The 25,250-nt window shown below is 42.6% G+C and overlaps 2 protein-coding genes across 18 annotated transcripts in view; one reads left to right on the forward strand and one right to left on the reverse strand.

The window, feature by feature from the left end:
- Nucleotides 1-4,818: 4,818 nt before the first annotated feature.
- PACRGL (parkin coregulated like) overlaps nucleotides 4,819-25,250 on the forward strand; it is a 30,945-nt gene continuing 10,513 nt past the window's right edge. Inside the window, exons 1-10 of one of the 9 annotated variants that reach the window (XM_088658434.1) lie at nucleotides 4,819-4,923; nucleotides 5,857-6,015; nucleotides 6,597-6,675; nucleotides 6,813-6,973; nucleotides 8,068-8,135; nucleotides 9,057-9,147; nucleotides 11,760-11,894; nucleotides 14,178-14,285; nucleotides 14,789-14,869; nucleotides 21,550-23,210. In XM_088658434.1, the coding sequence (XP_088514560.1) occupies nucleotides 6,624-6,675; nucleotides 6,813-6,973; nucleotides 8,068-8,135; nucleotides 9,057-9,147; nucleotides 11,760-11,894; nucleotides 14,178-14,285; nucleotides 14,789-14,869; nucleotides 21,550-21,561 (708 nt within the window). In that variant the 5' untranslated portion in view covers nucleotides 4,819-4,923; nucleotides 5,857-6,015; nucleotides 6,597-6,623 and the 3' untranslated portion in view covers nucleotides 21,562-23,210. Of the gene's footprint in view, nucleotides 4,924-5,856; nucleotides 6,016-6,596; nucleotides 6,676-6,812; nucleotides 6,974-8,067; nucleotides 8,136-9,056; nucleotides 9,148-11,759; nucleotides 11,895-14,177; nucleotides 14,286-14,788; nucleotides 14,870-15,411; nucleotides 16,234-17,958; nucleotides 20,635-21,549; nucleotides 23,211-25,250 lie in introns of those variants that run through there. The other 8 variants (XM_088658422.1, XM_088658408.1, XM_035112333.3 and 5 more) reach the window with 8 other exon arrangements.
- Nucleotides 16,276-25,250, reverse strand: part of KCNIP4 (potassium voltage-gated channel interacting protein 4) — a 328,191-nt gene continuing 319,216 nt past the window's right edge. For 8 of the 9 annotated variants that reach the window (XM_088658372.1, XM_088658384.1, XM_060278964.2 and 5 more), the window contains 4 exons: nucleotides 22,926-23,033; nucleotides 21,024-21,128; nucleotides 20,594-20,656; nucleotides 16,276-18,050 (listed from right to left, as the gene is read on the reverse strand). In XM_088658372.1, coding sequence (XP_088514498.1) covers nucleotides 18,003-18,050; nucleotides 20,594-20,656; nucleotides 21,024-21,128; nucleotides 22,926-23,033 — 324 coding nt within the window. In that variant the 3' untranslated portion in view covers nucleotides 16,276-18,002. Of the gene's footprint in view, nucleotides 18,051-20,593; nucleotides 20,657-21,023; nucleotides 21,129-22,898; nucleotides 23,034-25,250 lie in introns of those variants that run through there. The other variant, XM_088658378.1, reaches the window with a different exon arrangement.

Consider the following 25,250-nt stretch of genomic DNA (forward strand, 5'->3'; position numbering starts at 1 on the left):
GCCCCCTCCCCCCGAAACATTCCCACAATATACCCGCTTGCCCCCTGAGCCCTCCCTATTTGAAGAGACTCTTTCTTTCCAAGTCTTCCCTCTTAACCCTTGCCCCCATTGCAGCTCTGCCCCTCCTAGAAACTGCCCACCCTGAAACCTTCCTACACTGTGCTCCCTTGCCCTCTTTAACTTGGGCAGAATATATCCCTCAATTTGAAAGTCCTCCTCCCCCCCCCCCAATAGGCCCTCTTCCATTCCGGATTTACATCCGCAACGAATGCAGGAAGAGGGAATTGTTATAAGAGAATTAATGACCGGAGAGGGGATTTCTAAATAAAAATTATGAACTCTGCTTGCTATGCCTATCGCCTTGAAATCGTTCCCGTTTAAACAGTGATATAAATGTACTTTCTACATGCATGTGTCAGTGACTGGAGTGCAAACATTGTACCTTGTATCAATTTCCTTACTTTCTTTTATTCGTTTTATAAACTTTGTATGTGTTTTGAAGGTTTTGTATCGCTGTATACCCAAAACTGTGAATATTACTTTGCGCCGCTTGCTACTGATAAACTACACCCCCCTCCATGCTCTGCATATAATTTTAATAAAAGATCAGGCTTCCAGCCACTTTGCTTTCTTAAAATCCTGGTCTGGTCTCTGTTTACCTGTGTTTACCAACTGGTTTGAGCCTCAAAGGTCCAGCCTTCCTTAAGAAGCTGAACCACTTTCAGGGGCCCCAAATTTACTCCTATTTCATAACTTAAAACTCTGTAGCAGCCTTTGAACAACTGTAAATAATTTCTGAAAAAAAGGAAAATGACATAGACACGTATACTTTATTATTAAACAATTATATAAGTTGCTGCAGTAGACTTAAAATGAATGAAATATGGTCTGTTGCTTTGGGAGAAAATTTATGGTTAAAATGTTGGATGTGCAGACTGAAATGAGTGCCTTGTTTTCTAAATCTTTTAAAGCAGCTGTCTCCTTTAACCAACACTTTTCAGACTGTCTTAATGCAGGCCACTCAACCACTGCTCAGGGGGTTGGGGGGTGGGAAGCTACGGAGAAAGCCAAGTCAGTCGTTTCCATTACCTGGCTGCAGGCATATATTATAATTCATAAAATGTAACAACTTGAGAACAGTGCAGTCTCTTTCTGTTTTCTTTGAATCACAAGGCCTAATTTGGAAAACAATATGTCAATAAAATCATGTTAAAGTTGGAGATCCAGTCGAGGTCAGGGCATCCTATGCCAAAACACCAGCACTAACCTGGTCCTCCATTAACCCACCGAAACAAGGAAGGAAGCATAACCAGTGAAAACTACAGACTCAAGACTCGAAGACGGAAACGAATCATTTGGTTTATTGGGATGCAAAGTTGAAAGGTATGATGACAATCATGACGCCAGAGTCAGAAACTCTTTATAAGGTGGCTGTTGCCAAAAAGCCCACTGTCCCTTAGGCTGATCCCATATATATCTATGCTGCTATACGTTCTACGTGATGAGACCAGAAGCCTGCTTGGAAGGAACTCGATTGTTCTCTTGATGATTTTCTTGATGCCATCTTCCATCTTCCTTTCTCATTCCGTTGGTGTCAGGGTCTCAAATACACTTGTGCCAAAACTCAAAAAAAGGTTATTCAATCCCTCACGTGTAGAGACATTGCACAGAACTACGCTTCACAAGATGGTGGTGCGGGTAAAATGGGCAGGAAGGAGAGAACCCCGACAAATTCCGATCAGAGCTACTTGGTCAAAATTGGATTTAAAACATAGAATCATAAAAGTTCTGGCTTGGTATTAAAGGGCAGCTCGAGTCTGCCTAACATACCACATACATTTAAAGCGCATGGGTTTTCCCCTCCCCTAAAGCCTGGGAACTGTAGTTTGATAGGGGTGCTGGGAATTGTAGTTCTGCGAGGGTGGAGGCCCTTAGATGTACGGTGTGTAGCAGCTTAAGTTGCTACTGTCTTGACTCAGTGGGGCTTCTGAGTAGACCTGCTATGTAAGTAAATCAAGCGCCTCACTGACTGAGGAATCGCTGTGAGGTAAACACAACTCGTGGCCTGCCTCCCGCGGCGGATGGATTGGCTAGGCGGCTCGCCAATCACACTTTTAAGGGCGGTCCAGAGAGCCCGCTCGCTCGTTGGATTGGCGGCGAAGGCTTCCTCCGGTGTTCGGCAGGCCGAAGCCGCGTGCAACGTTGTGCACGCGCCGCTCTGGCCGGCAGCAGTGGGTGCTGCGCGCTTGCCCTGGAGGCGCCGGCGAGTGTGGGAGCGAGGCCCGTAGGAAGGAAGCATTCCCATTTGTGTCGCTGGCATTCCCATTTGTGAGCTGGGGGTGGGGGGCAAAAATGACAGTGCTGACATGAGTTGCCATTTACTGCATGTCCGAATTTTCCCAGATTTTTTTTTTGTGTGTGTGTGTGTGATTTCCACATGGACACTGCTTCCGACTGCAGTATTCCGAATATGTCCGGGAAATTTTGGACGTATGGCAACCCTAAACTAGCCAGGCAAGATTTTTGAAGCATTAATGCTGTCCTTAGTAGAACAAAGGAAGTTGCTCTGTGTTAGAGTGGGGTAAATGGGAGAGTCCACCACCTTTTGTTGGAGTTTGTTTTACTGTTGGACAGCTCTGTCAGAAACTTCTTCCTGATGTTTAGTCAGAATCTCCTTGTTCCTTCTTCCATGTGACAGTCCTTTAGATATTTGAAGATGACATTATACTTCTGTTGATGCAGCGTAGAATAGCAGTAGTCCCGTCCCCCATCGCATCACACTGTTGACTCATGACTTGTGGTCTCCTAAGACTCCTAGATTCTTTTCACATGTGCTACTGGCAAGCCAGGTGTCCACCATCTTATATTTGTGCAGCTGGTTCTTCCTGGCTAAGTACAGAACCTTACACTTGTCCCTACTGAAATTCATTTTGTTAGTTTGGGCGCAATTCTCCAGTCTGGTTTTCTGTGGCACTGGCTAACCCTCCCTGTTTGCTATCATTTGCAAAGTTGATTTGCATCCCCTCAATTCCTCTATCCAGGTCCTTTCTTTCTTATATTTATTTTTTATTTCTATACCACTTTATATTTTTAATAAAAATATCAAAGCGGTGTACAGCATATTAAAATCAATCAATCAATCAAACATTAGCTAGGCGATGTTCCTCCGGCCTCATGAGGAGCCTCTTCAGAAGGGCTGGTGAGTGTGGGCCCCGCCCGCTAGGCCAGATGGTTATAAATATGTTTAATAACAGCGGCTTCTGGACAAAACTCTCTGGCACCCCACCAGTCGCTTTTTTCCAGCACTCTTTGGATTTGATTTGGACAGTGAAGAAGCTACAAATCCAGCTAACAGTTACCTTGCCCAGCCCACCTTTTACTCTATATCATAAAAACGTCTCTGCTGTTTGCCATTCCAAAGGAAACACGAACCCTGGGTAATCACCTGGAACCTCACATCATAGAATCATAGAGTTGGAAGAGACCACAAGGGCCATCCAGTCCAACCCCCTGCCAAGCAGCAAACACCATCAAAATATTCTTGACATATCCCTGTCAAGCCTCTGCTTAAAGACCTCCAAATAAGGAGACTCCACCACACTCCTTGGTAGCAAATTCCACTGCCGAACAGCTCTTACTGTCAGAAGTTCTTCCTAATGTTTAGGTGGAATCTTCTTTCTTGTAGTTTGAATCCATTGCTCCATGTCCGCTTCTCTGGAGCAGCAGAAAACAATCTTTCTCCCTCCTCCATATGACATCCTTTCATATATTTGAACATGCCTATCATATCACCCCTTAACCTTCTCTTCTCCAGGCTAAACATACCCAGCTCCCTAAGCCGTTCCTCATAAGGCATCGTTTCCAGGCCTTTGACCATTTTGGTTGCCCTCCTCTGGACACGTTCCAGCTTGTCAGTATCCTTCTTGAACTGTGGTGCCCAGAACTGGACACAGTATTCCAGGTGAGGTCTGACCAGAGTAGAATACAGTGGTACTATTACTTCCGAGACATTACACAGTGGTATACAGCAGATTTGAATGATTCGCCTTTAGAATTCATAGCAAAGTAGGATTATATAGTTTAAATTAATGTTTAATTATGGATGTGTGAAAGGCTGGTTTGGCACCATTTCTAAAACTCCCCAAAGCCACTGGCTTTATCGTTAAGGCCTTGGTAATCGTACAGCTTCCAGGTCATGTGGCCAGCATGACTAAGCCGCTTTTGGCGAACCAGAGCAGCACACGGAAATGCCGTTTACCTTCCCACCGTACCTATTTATCTATTTGCACTTTGACATGCTTTTGAACTGCTAGATTGGCAGGAGCTGGGAGCAAGCAACGGGAGCTCACCCCGTCCGGGAATTCGAACCGCCGACCTTTTGATCGGCTAGCCCTAGGCTCTGTGCTTTAACCCACAGCGCCACCCATGCCCCCCCCCCCATGTATATAGAGGATGGTAAGAGGTGGGTGTCCACCCCCACCCCCGAAGCATAAATCCTGGCTATGCCGGCCCCACCCCCTCCCAAGTTGATGGGCATTCCCATTCAAATAGTGTGCCCTGTCCTGTGATCAATTGTCCTTCCCTATTATTTTATTCAAGTTGGCAACAACAATAGTTGTTCTCACTCATCGCCTCCTGCCCATGCGCAGCTCTCACACAAAAAGTAAAGAGCGCGCGCGCGCGCGCGTTTCGGAATTCCGAGCATGCACAGAGCGCCCTCCGCCTTCTCCGCCAGGAAGTTTGGCCTCTCCGGGCGCCCGTAGTTTCCTTGACAACGGCGACGGGCAGCTGCGGCCTGCGCGGATTCCCACGCCTTCCGAGGAGCAGGCGGGCGAGGGAGGCGTCGCCGGCGTCGCGGCGAGGAAGAGGCGCGCTCCTTCCCGCCCGTCCTTTTCGCCCCCGGGCCGTAAGTCTCCCCCGCAGGTAGGTGGCTCGTCTCCCCCCCGCCGCCGCGGCGTTAACGGGCGAGGGAGTTTGGCTAGCGGGATCCTGGAAGCAGGCAGCACGAGCATGTGCAGAGCGCCTTCTCCTCCCCCCCCTCAGCGGGGAAGACGAGGGGGTGCCCCCCCAAGCATGCGCAGAGCGCCTTTCCTCCCCTCAGCGCTGAAGAAGGTGCGCTTCCCTTAGCATGTGCAGAGTGCTTTCCCCGCTTAAGAAGACGGGGCTGGGTTTAGCGCTTGCGCGGCTTATGCGCACACAAGACTCCAGGCCTAAGGCATTTATTTTCTTGGCGCTGAGCTCCCCTGGGATGCGGTAAGGTTTGTTATGCCCCTGAGAAGGTGCCCTGCTGGGTGAGCAGCCTGGTCTACTGCAGCGTCAGGTTCCCTGCCAGGTGGCGCAGGTGTCAGCCATTTGTGTTACACCTTTGGGCTCCAGGCAGAAACGTTCCTCTTTCACCTGGCCGTTGGCCGATTCATATCCAATGGGTGGGTGGGTGGCGTTTATTGGGTTGTTTTCCTTTGTATATTTTTATTTTATCTTGTGAACTGCCCCGAGACCTGCGGCTATAGAGCGATAAACTAATTAATAGTCATAATGATCCTCTCACCTTTGTGCGCCTCCAGCCACTGGTGATAAAAAGAAAGAACCTCCATGTTCAGGGGCCCTATCAGCAGCAGTTAGCTGTATCTTCTGTGAATTTGCTTCACCCTTTTAAAAGGTCAGTTCATAATAACTAGGCCAATTATGATGATGATGATGATGACGATGATGATGATGATGATGAATATGTCAAGAATGCTTTGATGGTGTTTCCTGCTTGGCAGGGGGTTGGACTGGATGGCCCTTGTGGTCTCTTCCAACTCTATGATTTTATGATTCTATGAATTAAATTTGTTCACCGCCCTATACCCACAGGTCTCAGGACGGTTCTGACGCCTGCAATTTCCCCAAATGCAGGAAACTCAACTACACCACTGGCGGGAACACATACTGTGGCAATAAGGCTTACTACCTATCCGGAATCTCCTACTCATCAGTTTCATTTCGTGACTCTTGAGTATTCGTAAGAGGGAGGTAAACATCATTATTCCATGTAAATGTGATTAGGGTCGTAGCTACAAAAGTTAGACATTGATTAATACTTTCATTTGCTTCTTTGTTATGGATTTTTGTGTTTTGAGATTGTAAACTGCCCTGTGATCCTCGGATGATGGGTGGTATAGAAATGTTGATACAGACAACCATCCATTTATGCGGTTACATTCCAAGGCATATATTTGAATCACCACTGGAAAAACCTGCAGGCATCCTGCTCCGCCCTGCACCATTCCACCCTTTTTTGTGACTTTTTTTGGTCTCTTCCGGGTTTGGTGCAATGTGCATGTGCCCGGTTGCGCAAATATTGAACACACATAAATGAGGGGGTTGCCTGTAAATACTTTGTGCCATAAAAGAGCTGCCTAAGATCCATCTACAGATAATGATCCCCTTTTGGTTAACCCTGCAGGGATTTCTTCAAATGTCCATAGGACTCTTAAAAATGCAGATTTTCTTCTGTTTAATAGCCCTTCTATTTGAACAGTCCCTTAAGAATTTGTGATACCAAGATACAAATGCAAAGTGATGCCAACCAGTATCAATTTCTCTTTGCTCAGGTGTCTCTACATACCTCCCAAGGAGGTATGCAGCAAACCAAGAAATGTGAAAGCACATGTTTGAAAAATGGAGCAAGTGGTATGTCTTTACAATTCAGTGACAGCTGAACTATGTTTTATTTACCTGCCTTATAATACAAATTATTTTTCATCAAGAATGTAAATACCATCCCTGCTTTCTTCTGTGGGGTCTTTTTGTTTTTGTTTTTGGTGCAGTAGGAAGTAGTGGTAAAAGAATGTCTTCAGGTTCTCAGATGGCTAAGAAAACTGTGACACAGAAAAGAAAGCCGTCACCCACTGCATCGACTTCTCCAGATCCTGTAATTAAGCCGCAGCCCAGGCCCAGTGACAGACTTAATCCCAAAACAATTGATCCGGTAAGTACAGGCAGAACTACTAGTGGCCACATAAAGATGTTAGCCCATTTCTTCAGCAAATTATGCAGGTGAATTTTAAAAAAAATGTGAAGAAAAAGGGAGAATAAGGTGATAAGCACAATCTCTGCTGAACTGAGTTAAGGGTATCAAAATTTGGGGAGCAAATCTCTGCTGCTCCAGAATACTCCTTGCCATTCCCACCCTTTGATTTTTCATTCTGTCCCCACAACAGTCACTCAGCATTCAGTGCCATCTGCCCGCGCTCATTCCTCCTTGGCTGACTTGCTTTTTGTAAGTGATTTTTAGAAGCAACTTTGCTGGAAGACACTTAAGTTGTTTGGAAATTCAGTTGAGTGCCCATTCTTGCACCTCTGAATTCCAGGGTATGCAGCAAAATATAGCCTTAGTTTGGAACCCTGGTTTGGGATTCTCTGTATTTGCAGTCAAGTTTTAGTGGATTTTGCCTTGTTAAAGCCTTGGTACTGCTGATGGCCATGATGGCATTTCATATGAATGGTTGCCTTGAGTAAAACTGTACCTGCCTCAGGTGACAAAAGTGAGTACTAAATGGCAAGACTTCATAATGTCTCTATTTCCAAGTTCTTTGATTTACTTGGAAAGTTCTGAGAATTGCTTTTTAAAATAAGAAAGTGCATTCTTGGTAACAAAGAAGTGACTCTTATATGACTGTTCTTATATGTAGTATGCAGTAAATTATGATATTCTTGTAAAAGTGAAGCATCTCTGCTTGTCATTATGGGTGGTTTTCCAGGCATTAGATACACATTGCATTGCCTGCATTTACTCTCTGTATTTTTATTGTTCTGCATTCAGATTATTTAAATTTGCATTTTTGCACCTTCTGCTCAAACTGTTGCATATATGCTGTTTTTGAAATCAAATCAAAGCTAAGCATTTCAAGTCCTGTTGCTTTTAGTAGGAGACATTTAAGGACATTTAAATGAATCTTGAATTAATATGGGACTTGAAAAGCATTTTTTGACTGGGTAAATCTCCAGGTTTTAAAAAATAAATACAACTGAACTTATCTGCCTCTTGGCTGACTAACTCACTTTCATCTCTTTTTTTTCTAGTTTGGTGGTCAATCGAGGGCTCCTTCTGCCTTTGCTGCCATTTACTCTAAAGGGGGAATTCCTTGCAGGTAAGAATTGGGGGTCAGAAGTGGGTGAACATAAGGAACATAGTTAAACAATAGGCTTTGTATCATTGGTCAACATTCTGTGAAGGCTTTTGGTTTGCTTATCATAAGAACAAATGTTCAGAAGGCATTATCAGGTGTGTCACTCAATATTGCTAATGGGAATAACACTAAGGTATTGCATGTCCCTCAGTTCATAACTGGTAGGAGGACGTGTGAACATTTTTTCATTCAAAAGCATGATATGCGAGGTGAATGTACTACCAGTGTTATCTGGCTGCTGATTTACACATGGACACCAACACTTCATGCTGTTGCCATCAAATTATGAACATCCATGTGTGAACAGGCCCTAAAAGCCTCTACTACAGGAGTGGTTAACCTGTGGCTCTTGGAATGCAACTTTCATGACCCCTGACCTTTGGCCATGCTGTCTGAGTATGACTAATGTTGGATATCATCCATAATTGTATTAAAATAATCTCCTTTTTTGATTGGGCGGTCTTACATTTTTAATAAGAGTCTGTGTGAGAGCCAGTGTGGTGTAGTGGTTAAGAGCGGTAGACTCGTAATCTGGGGAACCGGGTTTGTGTCTCCGCTCCTCCACATGCAGCTGCTGGGTGACCTTGGGCTAGTCACACTTCTCTGAAGTTTCTCAGCCCCACCCACCTCACAGGGTGTCTGTTGTGGGGGAGGAGGGGGAAGGAGATTGTTAGCCGCTTTGAGACTCCTTCGGGTAGTGATAAAGCGGGATATCAAATCCAAACTCTTCTTCTTCTTCCTCTTCCAAAAGGGGGGTGCACCATGAATATACCTGAACTCACACAGGCTTAGTTCTTTTGGAACAGTATTTTAGGATCTTTGGCATGAAGTGGGATCAGTACAGCCATGCCTGATTGTTGATTCTTAACTTTTCTGTTTCAGGTTAGTTCATGGCTCTGTAAAACACAAATTACAGTGGGATTGTCGTCCTGAAACGCTTCAGTTTGATCCTCTTCTTATAACTTTGGCAGAGGTGAACGTTTTTCTCTCTCTCTTTAGAATCAAGTTGAAACCACCCTACCTATGTTGCATGTTTTGATAATTTGTTGTTTTTAAATATGCTGGTCATCCATCAACCAAATACTCCAGCTGAATTCATTAAAATTGCAACAAAAAGTTGGAAGTAGCTTAAAAACAAAGCAGAGTAACTGAGTGTTAACTCTCCTCCTTAATAGATTAAAAAGTTGGGGATATAGTGTAAGTAATCTTTTGAAGAGAAGTAGAGACTGCAGTGGTGAGTAAAGTCAAACTGCTGCATTAGTAGCACCGAAGTGATCTCCCTGGCACACAGGCCTGCACTGTCTTTATGGACGTCCTGGGCTGCCCAGACAACACAACCCTGGCTATACATAATCCAGAAATATAGCAGGCTAATAGTATTCCGGTCCAGTGAGCCACCTGTTCCTCTTCCTCATCATAACTCTGTATGGTCTCTGTTGATTGCCCACAAACTGTTGCTCTATGGCAGGCATCCCCAAACTTCGGCCCTCCAGATGTTTTGGACTACAATTCCCATCTTCCCCTACCACTGGTCCTGTTAGCCCAGGGATCATGGGAGTTGTAGGCCAAAACATCTGGAGGGCCGAAGTTTGGGGATGCCTGCTCTCTGGGAAAGGAGGCTGGGGAAGAAAAAGCTACCTGCATTAATATTGGCCACAAACCCTTTATATATCCTTTATATATATATATGTAAAAATTAAACATGTTGTCCGTTTTAACGATTTTGTATAAATTGTATAAATACTTCATTGTCACACATGGATAATTGGTGAGTGGTATATTAAATGTTTTGTTTATATAAAAGAATTTATAAAAACACTCAATAAAATTATTATTATTATTATTTATTAAGAAGCTTGTTAAGGTTTAATGCAGGCATCCCCAAACTTCGGCCCTCCTGATGTTTTGGACTACAATTCCCATCTTCCCCGACCACTGGTCCTGTTAGCTAGGGATCATGGGAGTTGTAGGCCAAAACATCTGGAGGGCCGAAGTTTGGGGATGCCTGGTTTAATGTTTTACTATGTTTTTATATGTGCTGGAAATTGCCCAGAGTGGCTGGGGCAACCCAGTCAGATGGGTGGGGTACAAGTAATAAATTACTATTATTATCACTATTTTTTAAATCTCTGAGCGGCTCACTTGCTGTTTTGAAATAGTGTTTTCAGTACAGTCATACCTTGTGCTGCGTTAGGTTCATGTTGCGTCTTTCTGGCTTGCAAACGCCACTTGAGTATAAAGAGCTCTATCACGCTGCGTGCGTGCATAGAAGCGGCACTCTAGTTACGGACTTTTCGGGTGTGAATGGCACCCCAGAACGGATCGAGTCCGTAACTAGAGGTACCACTGTATAGCTGTTGCTAAATTTAGTTTACTATTAGCTGTTCCAGAAAGTTAAACTAGTGTTCTGTGCTTCATAGCGGTATAGCCAAGAGCAGAAAAAAATGTTTGCTAGAGGCCTTGCCATCTACATAGGTGCATTTTGCATATCTTCCAAAAAGAGCAGTACTCCATCTTTGCTTCTCAGTGTTGGGTATGCATAGTGATCACACATTTTTCCTGTGAGCTTTGCTTAGCCCTGTTTCTAAATTGTATATATTATCTTGATTAGTGTACTTCATTCAGGACTGCATGTGGGTGTGCAGTGCTGTATATCCTTTTGAACATCTACATCTGACCTCAGTTCTGTCTGACAAGAAAAGCCTTTTTAGTGTGCTACTGAATTCACTTCCTAGAAGAAACAGCCTGGAAGTCAATTACCAAAGATATGAGTTTGCTCTTGGCGTCTGCTTTGTTCAGTTACCCCATCCAAATTATATAATTGGCATGTTTCGTTTATCTTCTGCATCTGCTAAGAGTGTGCAGATATATAATTATAAGCAATAATTGAATCACATCAAACATGCATTTTGAGCCTCAACAGCGTGTCAAATTGAATATTACATTTTTAAAGGCTTTCCAAATCTCTGTTTCTGATATGTGAGAAGAGAAAACACTTCTGAACATCCGTTAGAAATAATCTGGTGTGCCATGATTTCTGAGGCTGCAGTGGATCCTGGAATCTGCCTGAACTGTTGAGCCACTGGGGGCATTTCTCCAGTGAGACCCTTATACACTGTGGGGCAGAATCCTTTTTCAGGACTTGGGAGTGGAGGGGACTACTAGAAGTCAGTTGTGCCCTTAACTCCCCATGACCAGGAGTCTGTCAATGAGTTATGGTTGTCTAGTGGCAGCTAAGGTTGCATTGTTTTGTTGGGAGTTATACAGGATACTGTTCTACCTGTTGCAGCATGAGCAGAAGGCCTAGAAATAATACTGATTATGTACTGTTCCTGAATAAATGTAGAAATAAATGGATAAACAAAATGATGGTAAGAAAATACACATGTTGAGAAATTTCGGTATGTAACGATTTGCTTAACAACGTTACGTTCGATGGAGCCACAAGGTGGCACAAGTGTGTTTTGAATGCCTGTAATGAAAAGAGTGTAATATACTGTACTTTTTGAGATATTTGTATTTTTATCAGCAGAGATGGTGGGCAGGTAGAGCTTACTATGATGTTGTTTTTTATTTCTGTGGCAGGGATTAAGAGAAACAAGGCATCCGTATACATTTGTATCCAAGGAGGGCTTTAAAGAATTGCTCTTGGTGGCAGGTGCCGCTCAGAAAGCCATTCCGTTGTTGCCACGGCTAGTTCCAGTATTGAAAGCTGCTTTGGTATGTCTCTCCCATTTGTGAACTCGTATACCCAATGTATTGTTAAGTTTCAGGGATCAATAAATTTTAGGTGGTCTTGGTGGACCAAATATTTGCAAAGCCAGGACATCTCCCTACCCAGAGAGCAGGGTCTTTGTCCCTGGCCTTGTTTGGCGTTTGGAAACACAGCACAGCTTCGGTGAAAAACCAGGGTACTCCTTCTGTGTCCAGCACAAAGCCAGAGAGGGGCAGTGATGTGCTGTGGGCAGCCTCTCTCCCTTTTAGATGGCTGGAGCTCCGAGCTCCAAAGAGGCGCAGAGTCAAGATTTCTTCTGCCCAGATATATTGATTGATTGATTAGATAGATTTATAATTTGCTTTTTGAAAACAATTGTCACATGGTAGCTTGCAATATGTATAAAGTACAATTCAAAACTAGGGAGGTACAGTGAAGGCACCTGCCGTGTGGCTGGAGCTCAAAACCTGCCAGATGCAGTTAAGAGCCCCCAGTGCGGCTCTGCTGTCCCTTCCTGCAAGGGCCACAGGGGTGGGTGTGCTCCTTTCATCTCCATGCTTTCCTCGTGGTTGGAACTCCAGCAGACACAGGGGCACACGTCTGTCTCTGTTTGGGGCTGGAGGAGGGGCAGAGAACATTGCTCCCCCTTTGCAATTCCAGTGTTGTAAGAGAGCCTCCAACTTGCCTGTCTTCGCAAGCCATGGATGAACCTTGCAAGCAAGGTTGTTGAGCCATGTATAGTTTCAACCATTCTCAGTTCAATCAACATTGGCTAGAATCCTCAGAATGTGTGCATGAAATATTGACTAAAAGGTGTGTGGAAGATAAAACGATACCCACAGATGGCTCAGTTGATCTGGATTCTAATCCTGCTCTGGAGGTTTTTTTAGCAATTTAGACTGCTCATGCTATATTATATCTGGATTGCAACTGCTATTAGCATAGAATGGTGTTCGACTAAGTTTTACTCAGAGTATTCCCATTGAAATTAATAAACATGAACACGTTAGAACCATTAATTTCAACAGGTTTACTTTAAGTAAAGAAGCGGATGGCAAGGGCTGATAAACAAAATGCAGAGATCCCTGCTCAGAAGCTAATAATAATAATAATAATAATAATAATAATAATAATAATAATAATAATTGAATTGAAAGAGGATTGAATTTGAAAGTGTAATCCAAGTGCACTCAGAAATATTCTGATCCCATCATCCCACAGCAGTATTAAAATCCCACCACATTTCCCCCCTTTTCCCTCCTGCCTACATTGTGAGCACTGTAAACCATGGTTGCTTCCACCTGCTGTTTACGTTGCTCACCTGAGCAGTAACAGGCTGCACAACCCTAATTTGTCCCACCTCCTGGATTGTGTAGACTTGATCCAGGAGGTGGGGTGAAAGAGGGTTGTGCAGCTTGTCAGTAAATGCATTGGGGAAGTCTCTTTGTAGTAGCTGTGGGCTAATTAAGCTTCTGCGTGGTGGAATACCTGTTTATGGTGGTTTGTGACCATTGGTTATCAAAACTGAGGAAGCATTACTTAGGATCCTAGCCCTCTTTAGACGCTCATGTTGAACATGTAAGGGCCAAAAGTGTGTAGTGGGCTGGTCCTGCCCCCAACATCCCCATGAGTATGATCCGCTCCACCTTGAGAATCCCACATTGCATACACATGTCTGATGGGAACTTCTATGCATGATTGGCTTAGAAGTCGCCCCACAATCAGTCAAAAACCTTGCCTTACCAAGTACTTTCAAGATGCAGAATCCAGTTTTAGTTGTGGACAAAAGACCCTTTAAAATAATTAGCACTTGATGATGTTGCCTAACTCCACTTAATCTGCATTCTAGTAGTTAATTTAATAATATTACAGCAACTGCCTAATTGCAAGGGGTTATCTATCAGTGCTTCTAATAGGATTTGTTCAAAGTGTTTGAAGACTTTAAATACTGCAGTTTTACTGTCAGTGTTTCTGCAGACAAAGCAAATAGTTTTTATGGTTAGATCTTGGCTGCAAACCTAAACAGGGTATTGAGGAGTGAGTCCAGTTGAACACAGTGAGACTTACTTCTAAGTAATCATACATAGGATTATGTTGTGATGAATATTTAAAAGTGTTTATTTGAAGCTGGTGAATACATATGGGTTGCAGTAAAACAGTGTGGCATATTTCAGAGTAAAAAACCAGATAAATATTTTTCAATCTTGAAGGAGCATAAAAACAATCAATTTGGTGCATGCTGTGGGCTTATCATTTGTCTGATCAATTGGTTTCCCCCTTTATTAAAGGCCCATTCAGATGGTGAAGTATTTGAAAGGGGACTGAATGCTTTGATACAACTGAGTGCTGTTGTTGGCCCTGCACTTAATGATCACCTGAAAAATCTACTTTCAAGTGTGAGTACAATATTTGGCAGTGGGTTTCTTGTATTTGTATTCTTGTATCCTGAGAAGCATTTTGTTTCAGTTTGTGGCACATCAGAATCTAGATTCCATGAGCTAATATATTAATAGCATGTTGGCATTTTCACATTTCTGAGCACAGCTTGTGGCATGCCTATTGAAGATGGCCCTCAGCCATGTTTTGCAGCATGAAAGGTGCTTGATAGCCCCTGTCACAGTCTTCCAATTCCATGCAAGCAGCAAAACAAAGTTTATCAAGCTGCTCTTGTTAGGACCTGCATTCAGTTTCTTGAGTCACAAGTTGTGGAAGCCTGAACATGTAAAGATGCTACGGTCCCTCCGAATCTGTGAAATTAAGACTGCCTCTTATCAGTCATTGTTACCAGGATGCATCATTAATAATCTGGTTGACGCTTCTCCATTTAATGGGCACAAAGGAGGGTGTTGCAGCTACGTTCAACAAATAAAATCACTATTGTATTTTACTTTTGCCACAGCTTTCAAAGAGACAGATGAGCAAAAAGTACAAAGAGCAAACTACAGATGCCTTACAAAAGTTGGAGCAGTATGGGGGGAAGGTAAGCTGAATTGATTGGTCTGCTCCTGCGACACACCTAGGTCAGAATTTGTTTCTCCTGTTGTCTTCGCTATCTCATAGTGTTAGGTTAAATCCATCGCATGCAGTCATGTTGTCATACTCTGATGATGCACAACAAAGTTATAATTCCATATTGCAATTCTCCATAGTTTGGAGAGAAACATAGTAATTACACTTACTTAAAAACATTTTTAGTTTAGAGGTGCTCTTGGTGAAGGGCAAACTTGGCAATACAAAAATGCCATGTGTATTGATGGTTCTGCATTATTAATAACAAAGCAGCCAAAAGCACAGGCAGCCAATATGGTTGTCCCTCTAGGTGCTGTGGACTCCAACTCCCATAAGCCCCAGCCAGGATGGTCAACAGCCGCTGATGTATCCCAGAACCTCTGGAAGGTGGCATATTGTCACCTTCCAGTTGACGAAGGAAAGATAATCATAGTTTGCATTCTACATGTCTGGACCCGTTTTGATTTCAGATACAGTTTATTTCAGCATAAACCTTCTCATTTTTATCAACAGGAAAGTTTGACGGTTATAAAAGCTAAAATTCCAACTTACTGTTCAATCTCCTCCTAAAGAGAGATGCGACGAAGAGCCTCCTCAGAACTATTTGGTATTACTTAGCTTCCCCATAGTACACTGTTGTGTAATCTCTCAGGGAAACAGGGATCAATATTTTAAAAAATTAAGACAAATGTTAAGAGCGGATATGCTCAAGACATGTAAATTATGGAAAACACCAGAAATACTTATTCAGTACTTCCACCACAAATTGCAAATCAATTTGTCTGGTTTATTACAGTCAATAATAGGGATTACCCAGTTTAGTAAACTATAACCATAACAGTAACATTAATACTTATTTGCTGTGTTTACATGTTGAAGTGTAGTTAGGTATGTTTAGCAACTGCAATGGGTTAGAAATGAAGGCACAATCCATCCATAAGTTAATCACTATTAAAAGTTATGCTTTTAATAACTTTTAGTAACTTTCCCGTCAGTGGGAAGTTAAAATCAATAGGATTTGAAGGTTTTTGACTTTGCCTGGATTGTACTATGATTAATTTATTTCGACCAAGAACTAACTCACTGCTGTGTCTATAGAGAAAATTATTTTTATACTGTCTAGGGAAAAGCCTTCTTTCCCAAAAGGTTCTGGATAGGAAAATATATAAAGTGTGCTTCAGTGAACTGATACCTCTCCTAGTGCAAATTGTTAACATGCTACACAACTGGTTTACTTCTGCTTTGAAAACATAGAAATTTGAAGTATTAAAAGACAACTAATATATGTGACAAGTATTAAAGCTTTTATATTACTAAAGTGTTTGTGAATGTTGACTCCATGTAAGCCCTTTGGAAAAACAAACTGAACTGCCATTCTGCATTTTTCTTTTTTTATTAAAGTGCACATATAATTTTCACAAACACTACAGCAAATTTCAAGTGTACATGTATTGTACTACTCATATTCCTACACTGGTGATAGCAGAGCAGCCGTCAACATGCCTCATTCCCATCTCTACACCAGAATAGATGCCTGCTTTATTTTTTTGCAAAAACAGTTTGCAGCTCTCTTTGGACTTCTGTAAGCTCTTAAGATCCTTTGTGCAGAAATGTCACAATTAAGGTTTGCAATTGTCTGGTACCAGTAGTTATATGCTTGTGGGCAGGCATGTAAGAATGATTTGAATATGTTGGAGGGGAGGGGGGAAGACGCTTCTTTGCTGGCTACAGTTCAGCAATGATGTCTGTGTAAAAGGCAGGGAGGAAAGTAGAAGGGAGCCTGCTTGTACCCATTGCGGCTCCATCCTGACACATGCTTCTTCCCTGTTCCCTGTAGTAGCCTTTAAAGAAAAAAAAAGTTGCCCCTCCTTTTCAAAAAAATCCATTACCACCACTGCTTTTACATAACTGTTCTAATGAACTTAAGCATCTTCCACCATAGTCGGAGGAGGCAACAAGAGCAAAATAACTTCATAACTGGCAGTCTAGTGTCTGGCATGACTCTATATACCGCTATGTATCCTGAGCAGTGAGTGGTTAGAAACTTACAAATACATTCGTTCCTTTTTTACTACTAATTTTTGGGCAATCCCACAGTTAGAAAGTAAGTAGTTCAGTTCACTCAGATAGTTGCTTTAGTTAAACAAAGCAGCACTATGTGGGAGCATAACACTCATAAACTGATGATCTTAAGGATGGAAGATGTTTGCCATAAGCAGCTGTTAAATAAATTAATCCAGTAACCATTTACTATAAAAAGAACATTCTTTTATAAAAATGAGTTGCTTGTGAATTAAAAAAAATAATTGCAGGTTACTATGCAAAGATGCCCAACCCTTCCTTATGTGGACAGATACTCCAATGAGCATAATGGAGTCTGTGTGTCTTCTGGGGTGTGTGTGTGTGGATTAGATGACCCTCAGGGTCCCTTCCAGCTCTACAATTCTAGGATTCTGTGTGTGCCTGGGCACAAACATACATTTGACAAGTATGCTATGTGTTGCATCATTATGGGGAATAGGGGACATGGGCGGGCTCAATGCATGCAGGCTTCCCCCTTCCAGTAATGATCTGGTGTGATGTCAGCATAAGGGAAGGCAGAAGAAACAGGACTCTACTGCACACAAGGAGGATTGTGCCCAAACTGTAATTAGCTGTAATAACCTTTAACTGAGAATTGTGTAAGATTGTGTTAATACACAAGGGAGTATAAAATGAAAGAGTTGTATAGCTAATAAACTCATTTAATAGAAACGAGTAACAGATCCTGCCCTCTTGTTCTCTCCTGGATCTCTTCTATGAAGTTTTGGATGCAATAATTCCGTTTTCATTTTGGTTTCTTTGGATTGTTCTCTGAATCAAATGAAGTTTTTTTTTTTAAGGACAACTACGTGAGCATTGTTTAAGAGAACTATTTTACCTCAACTACTGGAAAAATACGGTCTCCGTAGGTAGGCTTTGATTAAACAAAACTTGTTTGCGTTATACACATCCGTGTAAAGCCGAGCAATCCTGTTTTATGGTAAAAGTGGCAACAGCATTATGGATTTGTTGTTGCAGGATTGTTCATACCGTCCATTTATTGAAGAAAGAACTGTGTGGAGTTAGATCACATTTTCAAAGAGCTGCATGGAACGCATTATATTTTCATCCTGTAAGAAAGAGACATTTCATCTTGAGAGAGCGCTTTGAAATCTGAAAGTGAAAAGTCAGAAATATTTTTAATCCAATGAATATTTTCCTCCTTAGGCTGAAAAACCACACCCTTTATAAATTTTCAGTGTAATAAGCAGCTAAAAGTTAGTACCTACTTTGGGTATGTCCAAGGGCCAGGATCTTCGAAGTGGGATTTTTGATTACTTTCTTTGACTAGCAGATTTCTCCTATACCACTATCACAAATCCTGCAAGTCTGCTGATTGTGCAGTTTTGCTCTAAAGCCTAGTTCAGGCATCCCCAAACTTCGGCCCTCCAGATGTTTTGGACTACAATTCCCATCTTCCCCAACCACTGGTCCTGTTAGCTAGGGAACATGGGAGTTGTAGGCCAAAACATCTGGAGGGCCGCAGTTTGGGGATGCCTGGCCTAGTTTATATGTGATGCAGGCCACAGGTCTGCTACACAGCCCAGTGTTCTATACAGGCCCTAGTACGTTTGAAGACACAGGTCTGCTGCTTCTTACACATTGTTCTGCAAATAGTACAGGTATTTGCTGCTTACAGTCTATCACAAATAATTTACAGAGAAAACATTGTGGGGAGCTGCTAAAGTTTGGCGATGGCATACAATTACAATCTCATGCCTAGAAATTAAACATGTAACTCATACTGGGTCTGTCTATCAAATACACCTTGCTGTTTATAGCAAAACCTTGATAAAAACACAATAGGAGCAACAGGCCTAGAACTTTGTAGGAAGTTCTTAAGAAGTTTGGCTTAAGAAGTTCAGCAGCCATGTCAAGCTTCTGCTGCTGTTCTTGGGGTGTGCCACAATTCATAGAATCATAGAGTTGGAAGAGACCACAAGGGCCATCCAGTCCAACCCCCTGCCAAGCAGGAAACACCATCAAAGCATTCTTGACATATGCCTGTCAAGCCTCTGCTTAAAGACCTCCAAAGAAGGAGACTCCAATTGCTACTGCAGAAGAAGCCAATGGGAAACCTCTAGCTCTCGCAAGGAATGGGGAAGGCCAACCAGGGCCACAGGCTGTGTTTGAGGTCGATCAGATCCACTCCCTTAATTTTTAGCTTTTATTTTAAAAAGGAACCCTTTTGGAAATCAAGGGGAAATAGGCACGCAATATTCTACACAGTTCATTGGTAAAAGGTAAATTTCTTCTTCTTAACTGTTATTGGCCAATGAGTGCAAAGGTATTGGGATTATTGACAGGCAAGTGACTTATCCAACTGAATGAATAAACTACTTTAAATACAGTAAGCCTGCAACTTACGCAGGGGTTATGTTCCGGGGATCATGCCTAGAGCCAAAATGGCGTATAGTCAAAGCATATTGGGATCAGTGGTGGGCGGGGCTGCAAAAGTCATATGCCCCAAACGTTGCCCTGTTTCTGCCCCTATTTATTTATTTATTTTGCCATGTGCATAAAGACGAATGAGCAAAAGTTAAAGGTGCATAAGTTGCAGGCTTATGGTATAACATATTCAACAACTTAAATTTAGGGTTTTTGCTGTTTTGCACTGACATGAGTTCCATCCTGGTGTACGCCTTAAAACACCTGGTTATGAGCCTCCCAACTGTGCATTGATTTTTCCAGTGCACTTTACAGGGGGAAAAGAGAAAGCACCTGAGTAACTTTGCCAAGTGCTAGATATGACTTTGGCAGTGGAAGGGATGAGGCCTTCCTCTGTGTTCTATTTATACTGATGAAATGGAGAACAAAGAGACAATTCTCCAGCTTAGAGAAATTGCCTGGACAACCACTTATAGGTGAAGGGTTTTTTAAATATATATATCAAAGGGCCTTCTCTGAAAACTGACTGTTCTTTTTTATTGAATATGCCACAGCTGCTTCAGTCTTTATGGCATCTCGTTAAAATTATTTTGGTTTACCGGATATACATTTTATATGTTTTGACATTTTCTCATATAATTAAGGAGAATGTTGAGTAGCAACATCCAATGTGATCTCCGAAGCCTGCCCTGTTGCATGTTAGAGAAACACTTGCTGGATATCGGATTCTTATTGATTCTCACAGAAGGAAACTCTGAATGTTCAGCCTGGGGGAAGGAAGACAGGGCAGGATAGGCTGTGACACTATCTTCAAATACCTGAAGGGCTGTCATATAGAATCAGATGAAGCCTTGTTACCAGAGAGGAGGACTAGATCTAATGAGCTAAGTTGCAGGAGGAGAGAGATTTTGGTTCCATAAACAACTTCTTGGTGTGGGCAGTTCAAACATGGAGCCAGTTACGTAGAAGTTCTCCCTCCTTGGTAGTCTTCAGGCAAAGGCTGGACCTGAATATGTGCCACCTCTGGATTTCTTGCACTGAGCAAGGAGCTAGACAGGTGAACACGGTCTCACAATAGCCTTTCCAGCTCTATGATTCTATGAGATAATAAATGCGTTTTCTAAAATATGGACAGTTTGTGAAATATCGTACATGCTGAAGCTTCATACTGCGGTTTTGTATTCTGTCATAAGAGCAAAGCACTATGAATATACCAGTTACTTACTTTTTGGCAGCTTTCAATGAATTCATCTATGGTGACTACGCCATCTTTGTTCTTGTCCATTTTCTGCCAAAGAAGAAATGCTTGCTTAAGTAATGTCGTTCTCCAGTTAAGACTGCCGCCTTTCATTTCTATGAGAAGCCAGGTTTGGGGACAGGTGATAGAATAATGGCTACCAAAGAAACTACTCCTACACTTGCCGACATTTTATATTTATTTTAACAAATCACAGGTGCTGAGCTTCAAATCTTGCAGAGTAGGCAAGACAAAAACGGAAATGAAGAAGGAAGGGGATTTGCTTAATCAAATTAGTATAGGCAACATAGCAAGAAGAGCAGGTTACATAGCCACACTGCAAACCATCAATACGATAGCTATCTATGACCATCATTTCACCTGGCTCCCCTGCCCCGCCCCGGCAAATCGTACCTACCTGGAAAAATGTTTCAACGTGTTGTCTCGGGGCATCTTCTTTGACAACAGGATAAGTGCATTTCCCCATCATATCATATATAGCTTTCATAATATCCAGCATTTCCTTTGGGGGAGGGAACAAGACATTAAAGTGAGCAAGAAAATACTGTGCAGTGGAAAATGCACAATTGGGAAGAGAGTTGCATTTATAAGACAGAAGCCTTGCTAGCACAGAAGTGAAAAACCTTCCCAAAAGTAATGTGTAGGTGTTTCATTTGCTGATACATGAACTGCTAGAAATCATAATTTCTTAAGTTGCTGGGTGTTGCAGCTACCCCCCAGCTGTCTTTTGCAGTGGGAACACATTTTCCTGTAGCAATGCAGTCTCTGGATAAATCAGATGTTTACAGGCCTACAGAAGGATTTTATCTGACCTACAACACAGCATTTCCCCTAATATTTCACCTGCATCTTTCAAAAGCAATGTAAGAAATGGCCATCAGGTGGAAGCAGAAGACTGATATACACCCCATTGTGCCTTTCAGGAATCATCATAGCAAACCCCTCCCATTATTGCAATGCTGAGTGTATTCCATTTAAAGTAAGGAGACTCAGTCTTTATGCTTAACAGATTCAATTTGCATTGAAAAGAAAACACTAAACAAAGTCAAGCAGGTGGTGGGGGCAAATCTGATTTAAATTTCATTTCAAATTGCTATTTGGGCAAATCAGACGCTTGCTCACTCCCTCTTGTAAGTTTGCTGTCCTGCCGCCTTTTGCCATACTGAATTTTCTTCTCCCTTGTTTGGAGAGAGTTTTCTTTCCGAGTGAGTACTCAAACTGCAGCCTTATTGCTGATAAGGGTCCTTTAAGTTGCGCCCAGGCAGGACAGAGATAGCCAATAATGACACCGGGGGGGGGGGTTGAATCAAGAGAAAGAATTTAATTCTTAAATTTAAGAGACTCCTGGTGGTCAAGCTCATGACAGGAGTAAAGAAACAAATTGCAAAGCTCCCTTATACCCTTCTTTTGGGCTCTTTCCCCCTCCCTGTAAATGTGTGCATGCAAAGGGGTCACGTACGCAAGGGGGTCACTAGTACACGTCCTGTGCGTAAACACATGCTGGCTTAGGCAGGGGTAACATAAACAGGGCCATAGGGGACAATGGTGATTTGCGCATCTTCCCCCCCTTTCACATCATCTATGCGTATTGTCAGTTACTGTCGAATTCATATCTCTGGCTGGCTCAACAAAGCCTTGACTATCTTGCTGCTCTTTGCGTCAGACTGCTAGCATCCGACAAGACAGTCATTTGGCCTTGATAGCTTAGCTGGGCATCCTGTTTTGTTTACATTACCCTTTGGCACACAGAGAGAGGCAAAGGAAAAAGCATTTTACGCAAGACATCCCAGGGCTACAGCCTATACAGTCAGAATTCATACAATGCAAGCAATGCAAACTATAGGATCAGATCTAGCTCAATAATACAATTTGCAAATCACTCTCTACAAAACTTGCAAACCTACACACATGCTGACAGAAATGGAATGACGGCAACTTTAGCACTAGATTTGGCTGTTTGCATAACTGCCCCTTGGTGGGGAGGTGAGTGGTGTGCATGGAGGGGATAGCTTGACTGCAGCAGCAACCCAAGCAGATGCTTGAAGCAGCAGCATTTGACTGTGTTATCATGGGACAAGTGCACCACGAGATCTCGCACTGCAGCAGAGGTGAGTGAGTCCCAATGTCCTGTATACAAGGGATCCTGGCATTTGCCTCTTACTCAAGACTACAGCCACTTGGGATAGCAGGAAGTCCCTAGTCCTGGAATTAATCTACTAAAACCTATAAACAACATCCCCGTTACATGCAGTTAATGACAAGCGTTTTCACATTACAGTGAGTGAAATGGTCTCCTCACCTCTTTAGTTATACAGCCGTCCTTATTTATATCATACAGATTAAAAGCCCAGTTGAGTTTTTCTTGCACCGTCCCCCGGAGTAAAATTGAAAGGCCCATAACAAAATCCTGAAAGAAAGCAAGATGGTGGATTAATAAAAGATCTATTTCCATCTATTTGGCTGTGACTCCTGCAAGGCAGGGGTTTGGACTTGGTGACCATTCCAACGCTATACTTCTATTATCTCTGTGCACGTGTGTCTGTGGTTGAGATGCAAAATTTGCCATCATAACAACGCTGCTTTTTTTTTAAAAAAAAAAAAATCTGGAGAAACAAAAACCAAACAAGGTTGTCCTCAAAACAGAATGGCAGTTTTGCCTTCCTCCCTTGCGTGGAAGAGCCAAAGCATGAAAGCTGACAGTCCAAAGTTAGGGACCAATGAGGGTCATCTAGTCCAACCCCCTGCCATGCCAACTTGAACTCGTGACCCTGGGATTAAGAGCCTCATGCTCTACTGACTGAGCTATCCCAGTCCCGGCAAAAAAAAAACACCCACAAATAACAAAAGCAGCTAAGGCTGAGCTTGGAGGACTGGGCTATTGAACATACAGTGAATAACTATTTTATTACAGAGAATTCCTGATAACAACATTACAGAAGTGTAAAAACAGCTTTGAGTCACCCTGGATTATTTATACTGGAGGGTGGCCTAAAATAGAACAAACAATAAGTGGTACATCCAATTTTGTATGAGAAAGTAGTCTTCTTCTGCACTTGTGTGCTAGCCTATGGGCAATAAACTCAATTAATTTAGTAATATAGAAGCTTCATCCCAAGAGGAATAAAAGTGTTCTGAAAGTTACTGGGAATTTATATCTCATATCTTAACAGAAGTTAATTAACAGGGCTCAATCAAAGGAGGTGAAATGCTCTTTTGCATAGTCAAAGAAGCAGGCATGTAAGAGCCTTACAGTGTGGGCAAGTGCCATTGAGGTCAATGGCTATAGGGTTGTGGCCAACATTTCCTCTTAGTCTGAATTCTGCAGACAAGTATTGTGCTTTGCTGATGGGACTTTTGTAAGCCTTGCTGTCATTCTAAGTATATCCCTAGCACCTTGGCACTGGAAATCTCCACGCTGCCCAGAAAAGTGTTTAAGGCACGTGGGCACTGATTCCCACTATTTCTGGTTGGCACTGTGAGAGCAGGATGAAATAGTAGGTGAGCCTTTGGCCTGATCCAACAAGGCTCCACTTATCTTTTTATGTAAAGCAAAAGCTACAACAAACAGCAACAAAGGTATAGTTTGCATTTGCTGACCTCGATGTTGATCAATGAGCGAGACTCTTGTGGGCTCTGCATATCGGAAGAAAAGTCAGGAAAATGCAAACTCTTTGCCTGACCTCTAACCCAATCTAGCTAATTCATGGCACATCCTGATTTTATCTGCTTAAAATCCCAAGGGAAGAGGCTCCATGCCTGACTGAGCCACTACAATTACTGGCAGTCCCATTAGCACTCGTTGGAATCAAGGATTAGAACCGTCCATTGGACTTACAGAGAGAACATTTGCTGAAGCTAAGTGCAGGTTGACCTGTGCAGAATGAAAATAATTTTCTTAACATAGCCGGTAACAAAGACCAAGTTTGTCAAGGCCTGATGCGTTCCTACATTTTATAAACATTACAATGCAGCAACATCCTAAAGAAATCCAACAAAAAAATTACGGCCTTCTTGTAGCTGTTCAGTTGTGATGTGATAGGAAACAAGAAACCTGAATCTGGTTCTTCTGGTTGGCACACCAAATAGGGCTGGGCGTCTGTTGGTAAACCTATTTGCTTTCCTCCATGCCTATTCAAACTTATGCTCCTTTCAGAAATCTCCTGCTCTTCATACAACATTGTTCACAAGCACCAAAATACCACTTGAGCTATAAGGGAGGGGGAAAGATGACAAAAAAAACCCCCTACTCCTTCATATTTTGCTCCAAACAATAGAAAGGATCAGCAGACAGGCACACAAAAGATTTAAGGGGATCTGTTTTGAAGCGTTGGTGCCACAAGCCTCCCTCTGGGCTCTGCCACTCTGAGATTAGAAAATAAAAGAGAAGAGGAGATGTTCCCAAGGTGCAAATGAAGGCACCTGCCATTCTGCTGGCCGGCAGCACGAGCTTTTTCAAAGCCATTTTGACATGGGAGTTGACACACAAGCATCCCGGGAAAGGACTGGGAATTGCCTGTGATCAAACAAGCCTCCCGGTATAAACCTAGCAATATGACCCATATATCTTTGCCTGTCTGTTGAAAAGAATGTGTAAGGAACACTTCGACGGAGGAAAACAGAACCG

Source organism: Zootoca vivipara, chromosome Z1 (assembly GCF_965207765.1).
Source record: "Zootoca vivipara chromosome Z1, rZooViv2.hap1.1, whole genome shotgun sequence".
In the NCBI taxonomy this organism is placed as follows: Eukaryota; Metazoa; Chordata; class Lepidosauria; order Squamata; family Lacertidae; genus Zootoca; species Zootoca vivipara.